Raw genomic sequence first — 15,686 nt, forward strand, 5'->3', positions numbered from 1 at the left:
TTCCTCCATAGTATAATGTCCTCTCTGTAGTGTCCTGTTACTCTCCTTCCTCCATAGTATAATGTCCTCTCTGTAGTGTCCTGTTACTCTCCTTCCTCCATAGTATAATGTCCTGTTACTCTCCTTCCTCCATAGTATAATGTCCTGTTACTCTCCTTCCTCCATAGTATAATGTCCTCTCTGTAGTGTCCTGTTACTCTCCTTCCTCCATAGTATAATGTCCTCTCTGTAGTGTCCTGTTACTCTCCTTCCTCCATAGTATAATGTCCTCTCTGTAGTATCCTGTTACTCTCCTTCCTCCATAGTATAATATCCTCTGTGTAGTGTCCTGTTACTCTCCTTCCTCCATAGTATAATGTCCTCTCTGTAGTATCCTGTTACTCTCCTTCCTCCATAGTATAATGTCCTCTCTGTAGTGTCCTGTTACTCTCCTTCCTCCATAGTATAATGTCCTCTCTGTAGTATCCTGTTACTCTCCTTCCTCCATAGTATAATGTCCTCTCTGTAGTATCCTGTTACTCTCCTTCCTCCATAGTATAATGTCCTCTCTGTAGTATCCTGTTACTCTCCTTCCTCCATAGTATAATGTCCTCTCTGTAGTATCCTGTTACTCTCCTTCCTCCATAGTATAATATCCTCTGTGTAGTGTCCTGTTACTCTCCTTCCTCCATAGTATAATGTCCTCTCTGTAGTGTCCTGTTACTCTCCTTCCTCCATCGTATAATATCCTCTCTGTAGTATCCTGTTACTCTCCTTCCTCCATAGTATAATGTCCTCTCTGTAGTATCCTGTTACTCTCCTTCCTCCATAGTATAATGTCCTCTCTGTAGTATCCTGTTACTCTCCTTCCTCCATAGTATAATGTCCTCTCTGTAGTATCCTGTTACTCTCCTTCCTCCATAGTATAATGTCCTCTCTGTAGTATCCTGTTACTCTCCTTCCTCCATAGTATAATGTCCTCTCTGTAGTGTCCTGTTACTCTCCTTCTTCCATAGTATAATGTCCTCTCTGTAGTGTCCTGTTACTCTCCTTCCTCCATAGTATAATGTCCTCTCTGTAGTATCCTGTTACTCTCCTTCCTCCATAGTATAATGTCCTCTCTGTAGTATCCTGTTACTCTCCTTCCTCCATAGTATAATGTCCTCTCTGTAGTATCCTGTTACTCTCCTTCCTCCATATTATAATGTCCTCTCTGTAGTGTCCTGTTACTCTCCTTCCTCCATAGTATAATGTCCTCTCTGAAGTGTCCTGTTACTCTCCTTCCTCCATAGTATAATGTCCTCTCTGTAGTGTCCTGTTACTTTCCTTCCTCCATAGTATAATGTCCTCTCTGTAGTGTCCGGTTACTTCTGTCCATGTTGTAATGTCCTGTTACTCTGTTTGCTATTATTTACATTGCTTGCTGCAGTAAGTCTTCTTATAGTAGCATGTCATGGCTGTTCTATCTCTGTATACTGCAGTCTATTACAATGGTCCATTAAGGTGTTATCTCCTCAGACTCTGCAGTCTCACCCTCAAGCGGCTTCTGGTGCTGAGAGAATTGGACAGAGACCTGACCTCTGTGGTTATTGCGGTGAAGCTGCAGGTAAGTGTACTAGTATTGTATAGACTTGTAGTATTAATATAGATTGTGTAGTACTGTGTATATATTGAGTATTAGTGTAGATTAGGTAGTATTGTGTAGACATGGGGTATTATAGTACAGTCATGACCAAAAGTTTTGAGAATGACACAAGTATTGGTTTTCACAGAGTTTGCTGCTTCAGTGTTCTTAGACCTTTTTACCAGATGTTGCTATGGTATACGGAAGTAGTATTACAAGCATTTCATAAGTGTCAAAGGCTTTTATTGACAATTGCAAGTTTATGCAAAGAGTCAATATTTGCAGTGTTGACCCTTCTTTTTGAAACTTCTGCAATTTGCCCTGGCAGCTGTCAATCAACTTCTGGGCCACATTCTGACAGATGGCCGCACATTATTCTTTGAATATAATAAAATCCAACAGCGCTCCACTTATAACTGCTGCCTGATAGATTGCAATTGGCATATACACTAATCCCAAAACATAAATGGCAACAATTAATAACAGTATGAAACCCTTCAGACGCTGTTATAATCTCTTTACAGATTCATAGAAGAATTAGTAGAAAAATTATATTTATATTGTTTATGATGGTGCTCTCGGGGTCATTGATTCTTTACAGTACTTTTCTCATATATCATATAAATGAAAAATAGAAATCACAATAGTACAGTATTGTTTAAACATATATACATATATAGCAAAGTCCCACATATAGTTCTTTTTTGCTTGGAAGCCCAGACCTTCTTCTTAGCTTATCGCCCCCTAGTGTTGGGCTACTAACTAGAAATCTATGGGAAATAGGCACATCAATAGTGGTTTCTTTTTTCTTTTCTCCTTTTCTTTATTTTCTTCCTCCATACATCATGAGGAGCTCACCATCATACCATAAAAGGAGATACTAAATAAAGTGCATCTAGTGTGATACCGCTTGGATTAATATAAATATTTTTTATTCACACAAGTATGATACACTCACATTTAAAAAAATTGTAAAATAACAATAAAATCCAAAAGGAAAATATTCGTGCACTCCTACCGGATGAGTGAGAATATTCAGGCAGTTGATAATTTTTCCACAAAGAACCCGGGATATCCAGTTGTAGAAAAGCCAGAGAAGTCCCCGTTCAGCGGAAGAGATGCAGACTATATTCAGCAATAAAATACTAATCAGCTTGCATGCTCCAACATGTTTGGACAATCACTGTCTTTATCAAGGTGCATGTCAGCGGATTATCCCTGGTATGCTTTTATATCAGGCATATCCAATCACAGCACTCCTATATTTGCCCATTGTAATTTACATATACTTATCTACATATAAAATATATATATCACAAAATTAACATATTTTGAGCCAAACATATAAATCCCCACAGAATCTGATTCAATTCTATGTCGCTACGTGTGGTAGAGGTTTCTGGGAACGCAGATCTACTTCCAAATATTCCATTACAACTCTCCAGTGGAACGCATAATCAGCGCAATATTACTCCCGGTTTCTGGAGAGTGCGACGTCACATCCAGTTTTGCGATCCAGACCTCAATGCGAGTTCCGTGATTTAAACTGCTAGAATTGGCTCCTTCACCTTTGTACATAATGAATATTATAAAACTCAATGTGCATAAGAGTTAAAATGTATCGATAATATAGTAATACCTAAATTACAAATCTTATGGGTAAATTATACAGCACATAGGTGCATAATAAAGGGTACAGAGTTCCACCCACACAGGGATTACAATACATCAGTGGACAATTAGTTACCAGTTCAATCAAATTCCAATAAGTTTCAAACTCTTTCCTTCTTTAACGCTTTCATTCCTGATTTTCAATTGTGGGAGCACTTCAAAAAGAACAATAAAAAAGAACAAATAAGAAAACCAAGCAGCATTGACAAAATACATATTTTTATCAAAGACACCAGTTTTTTATACTCATGTTAAAAACATTTCAGTTCAAAATCCTTATTTAATCCCATCAGGATGACGCTGTTTAATCTGTAAATCCATGTCATCTCTGTTCTTGCAAGTCTATTATCTACATCCCTAATTTTCCAAATATTTTGTACTGAGTCTATGGCCATAAAATATATTAGGTCCGAGGTCGAACAGTTATGTACATCTTTGAACTGTGAAGACATCGAATGGGATACTAATCCTTTTTTAATATTTCTTAGATGTTCACTAATATGTGTCTTAAGTAGTCTAGATGTTCTTTCTACATATATAAGACCGCATTTGCATCCCCATAAATACACCACATTCTTTGAATTACAGGTAAGGAAATTATTTATAGAATATTCTTGTTCTTTTAGAACAAATTTTGCAAAGGTGTTAGAATAAATGAAAATTCCAGCACCAACTACCCCTTACTTATATATTCTACCAAAGATACATATAAGCTTAATAAACCCCCCCGGGACATCCGATTATATCATTTGTCAACGGCATATCCTCCAATTTATCGGCTTTTATACATTATCACCTTCAGCCTCTAGTGAAAACCACACCATCATATCTTAAGGATACGGGTGATATTCTATATAAATTGGACGGTATGATATGGGAGGAGGACTATTTGCTTATTACGGCAGATGTCACTTCCCTTTACACTATCATCTCACATCAAAGAGGTCTTCAATCTGTGGATTTCTTTCTGAATTCATCGGATTATGATTTAAATTTGAAACAGTTCATTGTTGAAAGAATTCAATTAATCCTCTACAACAACTATTTTTACTTTCAGTAGCATTACTACCTTCAGAAAGTGGGCACAGCCATGGGCACCAGGTTCGTTCCAAGCTATGCCAACCTATTTATGGCCCACTGGGAATTCACCCATATGGGTCAGGCTGGGGAGCTTGGGGCGGGCCTGGTGTCCTGGTTTAGATACATAGAATATTTTCATTTTCATCTGGCGTGGTAATGAGGATTCTCTAAAAAAAATAATTCTGCTCCTATCTGAATAACAACGATTGGAATGTCCTCCTGTCATTTGATATAAGTAAAACTACCGTTAACTTCCTTGATTTACAAATTTATGTGGATAATGGGGTTGTACAAACCAAGGGATATAAGAAATCCACTGATAGCAACTCATATATAATTAAGAACAGGGAACATCACAAAACATGACTTAATGGCATTCCATATAGCCAGTTTTGAGACTTAGACGTAATTGTACTGATTCAAAATATTTTGGATAATCAAATGGAAAATATGAAAAAAGCATTTAAGGATAAGGGGTATGAGGAGTTACACTTAGAAAAATTCAGAACAAAAATGACAAAATAATCAAAAGAATTATGAAATGTCTTTTATTACCAGATAGAGTAGTTATCGTAAAAGTATAGAAAGTCTGGTACATAAACACTGACACATTTTACATAAAGACGACATTCTCACTCAAACGACTTTTATCTATAAGAGAGCATTGAATATTAAAGACAAATTAGTGAGAGGTAGCAATGAAGAAGATAAAACAAATGGTCACATTAGGAGTAAAGGCTTTTATAGGTGTAGAATATGTCAGGGATGTAGAACAGTGAAAAGTAAAAATGGTAAAATCAAGAAATTTGTAATAAAAGAACAAGAATATTCTATAAATCATTTCCTTACCTGTAATCGGTGCTTTTTTTGTAAAAAAAAAAAAAGGTGGTGGAACTCACATCTTGTTAATATTTTATGAAAAAAAAAATGATAAATTCATGTCTAAACATACCTTAAATGTATTGTATTTCAGGCAAATGTTCATAGTAAATTCCAAAGTTTTGTCCAATTTTCGTCCGACAAATCCTCTTGACTCCTTTCCTTGCTGTTAGTATCTATGGCTGAATGTCGTCCTCTGAGTAACCAAAGATCAACGTACTTTGGAGGATTGAAAAGTTTCAGAGGTGGTCCGACAGGTTTGATGAATAAAAGTGCTGAAATTGTCTTAGTCTTCAATGAAGCTCTTGTTGGGGTGGCAATTAGATTCATCTGCTGAAAACCCCCGTTCACATTTACTTGAAGAAATGGGAATGGTATTCAGAGTCCGTATCAAATGCAACAGTTTTTCTGGATATGTCTTTTCGAGAATGTATTCACGGAATCCACCAATCATTTCTCTTTCATTTAGTTGCAGTCTGATTGACAGGTTTCTAATTTCTACTTCTCCAAATGTCAGTTGAGTATTAACATCTTCAGGCCAATATTTTTGATCAAGTACTCGAGACCAATACGGCAACTCAGCGTCTTTGCTATCAAGCAATCTTTTTTCAATTGAGTCTTTCAATTTTGTATAAAATGTATTTGGGTCAATGGGAGGATCCTTTCTTGAATCTTTTTCGTGAAGTAAAACTCCACAAAAGTGAAGATCACGTACAGCATTAACAGCGCATTTATAATAGAGCCCAAAATTCTTTCTTCAAAAACTTGTGCCAGTATTTTTATTTTATTATTTGCCTTGTATAGGTCAATGTTGCGGCCCTGTAGCTCCAGACTTAATTCTGATAATTCTTGGAGAGCGTCACACATCAATCCTAGGTCCAATAAAAATTCTGTAGATGTGATTTTTCTTTTCAAGCAATCATAAGTGCATTTATCATTTTTATCTCTTGTAGGATCATGCCTTGCTTCTTCAAAATGATATACAGGGGATTCAAAAATATTCCACACAGCCAAAACTATACACAAACTAGATGACACCCATCGAGTACTTAAAATTCTTCCGATTTTCAGCAGCTCAGCCCCCAGTAATTCTGCACATAAATGCATCTCTCTACTTTTCTTTGGCAAGGCATGGAATATGACATAAAGTTTATCAATAAATGATTGAATCTATTTATTCCTGAAGTTTCCTTGGTAGCGTCACCTACTGATAACTCTAGTCTGTGATTACTACAATGCCAAACTATAATAGAAGGAAAACGTTCTGACAGCAATTTTTTCACTCCACTTTTACACCCCAACATCACAGCAGCGCTGTCGCACACCAGGGAAACCAAATATTTTTTTAAATAATCTTCTGTCATCCCGTAAGAGTGACGACATTTGAGTAAGGAATCAAATACTCCTTCTGCTGTTACTTTTTCAAGTTCTACCAAGTCCAAAAGCAAATTTATCGGAGAATTCATTCCAACACGTTTGATACAGCATCGAACATATACTATGAGGGTAGGTTTTTTTGCTTATTGTGGTTAATTCATCAATTATCAATAAAACTTTATTATTGGATTGAACAATTTCTTTAGCCACAGTTTTCCTCATTTCTTCACTTGTATGATTAACAATGTTAATACACGTATTTGTAGAATGTAGAATACGACCCATTTCAACTCCGTTCAGTTGTTGCAGAACAATTTCATATGCAAAATTATGGAATGATTGATTTTCCTTTGCTACTTTATATGCAGTTCTAAAGATTTTGCCGTTATTATTTTTTGCTGAGATAATGATGTTAAAAAAACATTCTCAATAGTCATTTTTTCACTTTTGTCAAGTATTTTTAATGCCGCTTTATGTGCAGCAGATTCTCTGTGATCAAAAAAATAATTTCTAAGTGAACTCAACTGTTGCTTCCTATCTTTGCCACAATAGGTTATCTCATTGTTGGACCATTCTGTGGAAAGCTTCATTCCCATTTGTGTTTCAACTCCAAGAGTTCCAACTTTTCTACAAGGCGTACAGCCAAGTTTCATTTTGGCAAAACAGAGCCATTAATTTTTCAAGCAAAAATCTTTGTTTTGACCATAGGTCCAGCAGTCCGTCCAGTCATTTGTGCTTTGGTTTAGCTTCTCAAGATCAGATTCACAAATATCAACATGTGTCGTTATTTGCGCATGTTCTGTGGTTGTGTCTGGTAATATTCGGGCCTTTTTATGATCAGGATCGGTGTTTGAGAAGTAATTAGTAATTTTTTTCAATTTGGGGTCCCACGTGTACACTAAAAATAAATAAAAAAAATTCAAATCACCAACGTTTTTTACTAATAAAAAAATGATTTACCTTTTATAAGTACTCATTAACTGTACACACCCCCACACACGTCAGTAGTGTAAAGAAACATAACGTTCGCCGCCCGCAGTAAGCACACGACCAATGACAAGATTAGCAGCGCCACAAGCTGAGCAGTGGCATACATACAGTGTGGCTGTTACAAGTTTGTATCACTAAATAATGTGGCACATTACATAGTGCTCAGTAAGGAAATTAAGATCTTGCTTTGCACCTCTCTCTGCTTGATAGCGGATGGTTTGGCTTGGGGACCTTAGACTAGATACAAACCAGCTGACTATTAGATGATGTGAGCCAGCCAAACATCAGAAAATAATAAATAAATCTTAGGGCATATACTATTATAGCTGGCACAGTCATGTTTTGATCATATATCAGGGTATATGGCTAAGAATTATATGATGGTCATATAGCATATATATATAGACCAAGCAGATACCAGAACAATATGATACAAACAATTTTACACAATAAAAACCTGACAGCCATTGATTTCACTTTAGCCCTTTATATATAGAACCTGTTCCACACATGTATTAAATACAAAGTGTGCCCCACATACACACTAATCATTTTTATGTCCCCCTTCAGGTTTCATCCTGTGCCAGTGTCCCTACTAATTTTTTGGTCCCCTTTGAGTTTTTATGCTGTGCCCTGGGCCCTACTAATAGTATTTGTTTATTTTTTTAAATATTTTTTTGTTAAAAGCCGGCGGAGAAACCGCCGCAAGCCAAAAAAAAGGTCCCAGAACGCCGTTCCCAGCGTTCTATGGGGAAACAAGCACTGTCTGTAATTCAAAGAATGTGGTGTATTTATGGGGATGCAAATGCGGTCTTATATATGTGGAAAGAACATCTAGACTACTTAAGACACATATTAGTGAACATCTAAGAAATATTAAAAAAGGATTAGTATCCCATTCGATGTCTACACAGTTCAAAGATGTACATAACTGTTCGACCTCGGGCCTGTTTTTAACATGAGTATAAAAAACTGGTGTCTTTGATAAAAATATGTATTTTGTCAATGCTGCTTGGTTTTCTTATTTGTTCTTTTTTATTGTTTTTTTTGAAGTGCTCCCACAATTGAAAATCAGGAATGAAAGCGTTAAAGAAGGAAAGAGTTTGAAACTTATTGGAATTTGATTGAACTGGTAACTAATTGTCCATTGATGTATTGTAATCCCTGTGTGGGTGGAACTCTGTACCCTTTATTATGCACCTATGTGCTGTATAATTTACCCATAAGATTTGTAATTTAGGTATTACTATATTATCGATATTATCCAAAAAAAACATACTAGTAGGTTAATTGGCTACTATCAAAAATTGACCCTAGTCTCTACCTGTCTGTCTGTCTCCCTCTCTGTCTGTATGTGTCTATTTTAGGGAATTTAGACTGTGAGCTCCAATGGGGCAGGGACAGATGTGAATGAGTTCTCTGTACAGCGCTGCGGAATCAGTGGCGCTATATAAATAAATGGTGATGATGATTATCGATACATTTTAACTCTTATGCAGATTGAGTTTTATAATATTCATTATGTACAAAGGTGAAGGAGCCAATTATAGCAGTTTATATCACGGAACTCACATCGAGGTCTGGATCGCAAAACTGGATGTGACGTCGCACTCTCCAGAAACCAGGAGTAATATTGCGCTGATTATGCGTTCCACTGGAGAGTTGTAATGGAATATTCGGAAGTAGATCTGCGTTCCCAGAAACCTCTACCACACGTAGCGACATAGAATTGAATCAGATTCTGTGGGGATTTATATGTTTGGCTCAAAATATGTTAATTTTGTGATATATATATTTTATATGTAGATAAGTATATGTAAATTACAATGGGCAAATATAGGAGTGCTGTGATTGGATATGCCTGATATAAAAGCATACCAGGGATAATCCACTGACATGCACCTTGATAAAGACAGTGATTGTCCAAACATGTTGGAGCATGCAAGCTGATTAGTATTTTATTGCTGAATATAGTCTGCATCTCTTCCGCTGAACGGGGACTTCTCTGGCTTTTCTACAACTGGATATCCCGGGTTCTTTGTGGAAAAATTATCAACTGCCTGAATATTCTCACTCATCCGGTAGGAGTGCACGAATATTTTCCTTTTGGATTTTATTGTTATTTTACAATTTTTTTAAATGTGAGTGTATCATACTTGTGTGAATAAAAAATATTTATATTAATCCAAGCGGTATCACACTAGATGCACTTTATTTAGTATCTCCTTTTATGGTATGATGGTGAGCTCCTCATGATGTATGGAGGAAGAAAATAAAGAAAAGGAGAAAAGAAAAAAGAAACCACTATTGATGTGCCTATTTCCCATAGATTTCTAGTTAGTAGCCCAACACTAGGGGGCGATAAGCTAAGAAGAAGGTCTGGGCTTCCAAGCAAAAAAGAACTATATGTGGGACTTTGCTATATATGTATATATGTTTAAACAATACTGTACTATTGTGATTTCTATTTTTCATTTATATGATATATGAGAAAATTACCGTAAAGAATCAATGACCCCGAGAGCACCATCATAAACAATATAAATATAATTTTTCTACTAATTCTTCTATGAATCTGTAAAGAGATTATAACAGCGCCTGAAGGGTTTCATACTTCCCGCCTATTCTTGCCTAAACAATTCTTGGAGTTGTCAGAATTTGTGGGTTTTTGTTTGTCCACCCGCCTCTTGAGGATTGGCCACATGTTCTCAATGGGATTAAGGTCTGGGGAGTTTCCTGGCCATGGACCCAAAATTTCAATGTTTTGATCCCTGAGCAACTTAGTTATCACTTTTGCCTTATGGCAAGGTGCTCCATCATGCTGGTAAGGCATTGTTTATCACTAAACTGTGCTTGGATGGTTGGGGAAAGTTGCTCTTGGAGGATGTTTTGGTTCCATTCTTTATTCATGGCTGTGTTCTTAGGCAAAATTGTGAGTGAGCCCACTCCCTTGGCTGAGAAGCAACATCACACATGAATGGTCTCAGGATGCGTTACTGTTGTAATGACACAGGACTGACGGTAGCGAACACCTTTCCTTCTCAGGACAAGCATTTTTCCAGATGCCCCAAACAATCTGAAAGGGGATTCATCAGATAAAATGACTTTACCCCAGTCCTCAGCAGTCCAATCCCCTGTACCTTTTGGAGAATATCAGTCTGTCCCTGAGGTTTGTACCTGGAGAGAAATGGCTTATTTGCTGGCCTTCTTGACAACAGGCCATCCTCCAAAAGTTTTCGCCTCACTGTGCATGCAGATGCACTCACACCTCCTTGCTGCCATTCCTGAGCAAACATGTGAAGCCCTTTTTGTGCAAAGCAATGATGACTGCACGTGTTTTCTTGCAGATAACCATGGTTAACAGAACAATAATTTCAAGCACCATCCTCCTTTTAAAGCTTACAGTCTGTTATTCTAACTCAATCAGTATGACAGAGTGATCTCCAGCCTTGTCCTCGTCAACACTCTGATCTGTATTAACGAGAGAATCATTGACCTGATGTCAGTTGGTCCTTTTGTGACAGGGCTGAATTGCAGTGGAAATGTTTTTGGGATAATGTTCATTGTCATGGAAAAGAGGGACTTTGAAAGTAATTGCAATTCATCTGATCACTCTTCATGACATTCTGGAGAACATGCAAATTGCCATCATAAAAACTGAGGCAGCAGACTTTGTAAAAAAAGAAATAATATTTGTGTCAGTCTCAAAACTTTTGGCCATGACTGTATATTAGGTAGTTTTTTGCACTGTAGACATGAAGTATTAATGTTTATTAGATAGTATTGTGTAGATATGGAGTATTAGTGTAAATGATAAAGTATTGTGTAGATTTGGTAGTATTTTGTAAGCATGGAGTATTTGTTTAAATATGGAGTATTCGTGTAAAATAGGTAGTATTATGCAGATATGAAGAATTAGTGTAGATTAGGTAATACACTACATAATCTGAGTATTAGTGTAGATTAGTTAGTATTGTGTAGATATGGAGTATTAGAGTAGATTAGGTAAGTCTGTTGATAGATAGTATTAGTGTAGGGTAGGTAGAATTATGTAGGTATAGAGTATTCACATTTGTTAAGCGAGCCAGAGAGGCGATGCTTGCAATAATCAAGGAGGGAGATGAAAGACCATGGATGATGGTCTTGATGGCATCCAGGGAGAGGAAAGGGTGAATATTGGTAATGTTGCAAAGATGGAGGCGACAGGAATGGGTAAGGGACTGCATGTGGGGAGGGAAATTGAGTGCAGAGTCAATGATGTCCCCAAGGCAGCGTGTGTGGAAACAGGGGAGAGGTGATACCATCAAGCTTAAGGGAGATCAGAGGAGGTGGTGTGACACTAGGTGTTGGAAAGATGATAAACTCACTTTTGGATAGGTTGAGCTTGAGGTAGCGTTCAGCAATCCAGGTGGAGATGGCAGTCGGACACATGGAACAGGAGCTAGTGAGAGAGATCGGGGAGAAAATGTAGATTAGAGTGTCATTACCTTAAAGGTGCTATTGGAGGTCAAATGAGTGGATGAGTTGATCAAGAGAGAGAAGGTGTAGAGAAAGAAAATGAATAGGCCAAGAACAGAGCCTTGGGGAAACCCAACGTATAGAGGGAGCAGGTACCAGAGGAGGAGACACTGAAAGAACGATCAGAGAGGTAGGAGGTAAATCAGGAAACAACATTGCTGTGAAGGGTGCCAAGGAAGAGTGGATGGTCAGCTGTGTTAAAAGCGGCAGAGAGGTCAAGGAGCAAGAGCAGGGCCTTTTGACTTCAAGAAGTTTTGTTTTTTTTCAAACTCTTTTTATTTTCATCAACAACATGTTTTCCAAACTGTACATGGAGGGACTATTGAATCATTTTAATTGAAACAAATCAACAGGAAAAGAAAAAGAAAGAGAGAGAAAATAAATAAATTTAGTACAGCAAATAATATATATTCCTTTTAATATTTTCAAAAATAGGATCAACCTCAGTGGCCCTGTAGAGATCATGAGGAATTATCTAAAGTGATTCAATTCTATGCATTAAAGATCCCTGTTGTTGGGAGTTTCCATGTTGTTTTTTTTTTTTTTTTAATCCTGTGAAGGAGAGAAGAGAATAGGGAAGGGTGGAGAGGGCGGGGGGAGAAGGAGAGAAGAGAATAGGGAAGGGTGGAGAGGGCGGGGGGAGAAGGAGAGAAGAGAATAAGAGAATAGGGAAGGGTGGAGAGGGCGGGGGGAGAAGGAGAGAAGAGAATAGGGAAGGGTGGAGAGGGCGGGGGGAGGAGGAGAGAAGAGAATAGGGAAGGGTGGAGAGGGCGGGGGGAGAAGGAGAGAAGAGAATAGGGAAGGGTGGAGAGGGCGGGGGGAGGAGGAGAGAAGAGAATAGGGAAGGGTGGAGAGGGCGGGGGGAGGAGGAGAGAAGAGAATAGGGAAGGGTGGAGAGGGCGGGGGGAGAAGGAGAGAAGAGAATAGGGAAGGGTGGAGAGGGCGGGGGGAGAAGGAGAGAAGAGAATAGGGAAGGGTGGAGAGGGCGGGGGGAGAAGGAGAGAAGAGAATAGGGAAGGGTGGAGAGGGCGGGGGGAGGAGGAAAAAATATAGGGGAAAGGATACAACAAGGGGCTCGATATGGCCCCAGGAGCGGACGCGACTGGCACATCAACCCCCCAGGAACACACAGAGCTCATAATTGTACTTTAGGATGACTTGTATCCAACCCTGCGGGACCTTTTGAGTACATTAATACCAGGGAAAAAGAAAATGTAAGAACACACAAGATATATACAGATGATGCAGGTTACTGTGTAGCAGGCATTGGAGACTGATGGGAAAAGTACCAGGGATCCCACACCTTGTGGAAGTGTGGGATTGGTAACTGGTAATATACTGGTAATATCCATTGAGGCCATGTACCAGACCCGAAAAATTATGCCCTGGAGGGCGGGGGGATTTCCATTCTTTAGCCATTTGCAAATGTGTCGCAGCACAGACATGTTGCACAAGCTTATCACTGTGTTTAGTATCGATCAAAGAGCGGAAGCCCATATCCTCCCCATTGGGTAGACTTGGCTAAACAAACTCGTTTGAGCCTCGATTTATTTCCCCTGCCACATGAATCTACCGCAAATTAGTTGTAGGTTCGCTAAAAACGTACCTGGGACTGGTATTGGGAGTGTCTGGAACAGGTATAAAACTTGGGATAAAACGTTCATCTTTATGACACTGATCCTACCAAACCAGGAAATAAAAAGCAAATCCCATTTTAAAAGGTCTCTTTTAATGGAATCAAGAAGGGGGTATAGTTAGCATGAAACAGCTGTTTATACTCTTTCATCAACATCATCAACATTTATTTATATAGCGCCCAAAAATTCCGTAGCGCTTTACAATTGGGAACAAACATTAATAAAGGAAGAATGCGCAAATTGACTTCTAATTAAGCATACAATTAAAATTTTATTGCGATATGTCGCTAAAACATAATACTCTCACATATGTATATATGTCCAAAGAGTACTCATTGGACATTGTCTATGTATTTCAAACAATTGATGAAGGGTCATATCAGGAGCTTTGTATTTGTATTTTTATATATATACATATGTGAGAGTATTATGTTTTAGTGACATAACGCAATAAAATTTTAATTGTATGCTTAATTAGAAGTCAATTTGCGCATTCTTACTTTTTTTCTGTCTATATTGTGTAAAAACGAGATCTAGCACAGTCTCCATTGAATTGCTGCATCTGACTTCTTAAAGCAATATTTTAACTATTCTAGTGCCAGAGATTCTGTGAGAACAAACATTAATAAGACAATATTGTGTAAAACATACAGACAGAGAGGTAAGAGAACCCTGCTTGCAAGCCTACAATATTTTGTGATCTGAACCCCTAAATAATGCAACGCTTTGGGGCGCCATTGAAAACTAGACGAAGATTCTAATATGCATTTAACAGCACTAGAGACTTGAAGCGATAGAGCCTCCATTTTACAATTATTTATTCTATAGTCCGACAAGGAAACATCTTCTTTAAGCTCCTCAAGCAAGTTTGGAAGCGAGATTAAGGGGTTGGAAAGCGTTAACAAGACATGATCAGCGAATAGTGATATTTTAAAGTGATTAGGTCCAATTCGGATCCCAGCAATATCTGGATTTTGCCTGATAGCAGCAGCCAATGGTTCAATACACAAGGCGTACAGCAAAGGTGACAGGGGGCACCCCTGTCTCGTGCCATTACCTAGGGAAGAAACAGGGGACAGCAAGCTATTCGTCAGAACTGACGAAGAGGGACGGTGATATAAGGCCTGAATGGCCGATAAAAACGCCCCGTTCAGGCCGTAGTGACTGAGGCTACAGAACATAAAAGGCCATGAGAGCCTGTCGAAGGCTTTTTCGGCATCTAAAGCCAGCACAACTGATGGAATCTTATTCTGATTAACATGGGCGATGATATCTATACTACGTCTATTGTTATCCAGAGCCTGCCTAGAGGGGACAAAGCCTACCTGGTCAGGAAAACCCAGGGTTGACATGTAGGTATTTAAACGGTTTGCCAAAACTTTGGCGAAGAGTTTTACATCAGCATTAATTAATGAAATAGGGCGATAACTAGAACAACATGTTGGGTCTTTATTTGGTTTAGGGATAACCACTATAGTGGAACGAGTGGATTCGTCATGGAATTTACCTTACTGTAATATGTTGTTCAACAAATGGGTCAAATGAGTCACAAGCTCTTTAGAAAATGTTTTGTAGTATTACATCATAAAGCCGTCAGGACCAGGGGCGTTAGAATTTTTCTGTGATTTCAAAGCGAATGTTAATACTGACGAAGAAGTATCTCGATTCAGTGTTGAAACCTGATGAGGGGACAGTGTGGGCAGTGAGCACTTATCTAAATATGACTTAATGGCCTGAGAGGAGGCTTCCGAGGCACTCTGACATTTATGGAGGTTATATAGGTTCTCATAGTAACTATAAAAGGTGTCGTTAATGAACCTGGGGAAGTAGGACATGTTCATTTTTTTGTTTCTAATTGAAGTGATTGTTTGGAAGGCCCGTTTAGCTCTTAGTCTATTGGCCATAAGTGTATCGGCCTTGTCTCCCTTCTC

The 15,686-nt window shown here is 38.3% G+C and overlaps 1 protein-coding gene across 3 annotated transcripts in view; it reads left to right on the plus strand.

Annotated features, from left to right (window-relative positions):
• LOC142145061 (phosphofurin acidic cluster sorting protein 2-like) overlaps positions 1-15,686 on the plus strand; it is a 158,341-nt gene that overhangs the window by 31,887 nt on the left and 110,768 nt on the right. For 2 of the 3 annotated variants that reach the window (XM_075204540.1, XM_075204539.1), the window contains exon 3: positions 1,498-1,585. The exons of the other annotated variant lie outside the window; for it this stretch is intronic. In XM_075204540.1, coding sequence (XP_075060641.1) covers positions 1,498-1,585 — 88 coding nt within the window. The remainder of the gene's footprint in view (positions 1-1,497; positions 1,586-15,686) is intronic. 3 annotated transcript variants of the gene reach the window in all.

This window comes from Mixophyes fleayi, chromosome 3 (assembly GCF_038048845.1).
Source record: "Mixophyes fleayi isolate aMixFle1 chromosome 3, aMixFle1.hap1, whole genome shotgun sequence".
In the NCBI taxonomy this organism is placed as follows: Eukaryota; Metazoa; Chordata; class Amphibia; order Anura; family Limnodynastidae; genus Mixophyes; species Mixophyes fleayi.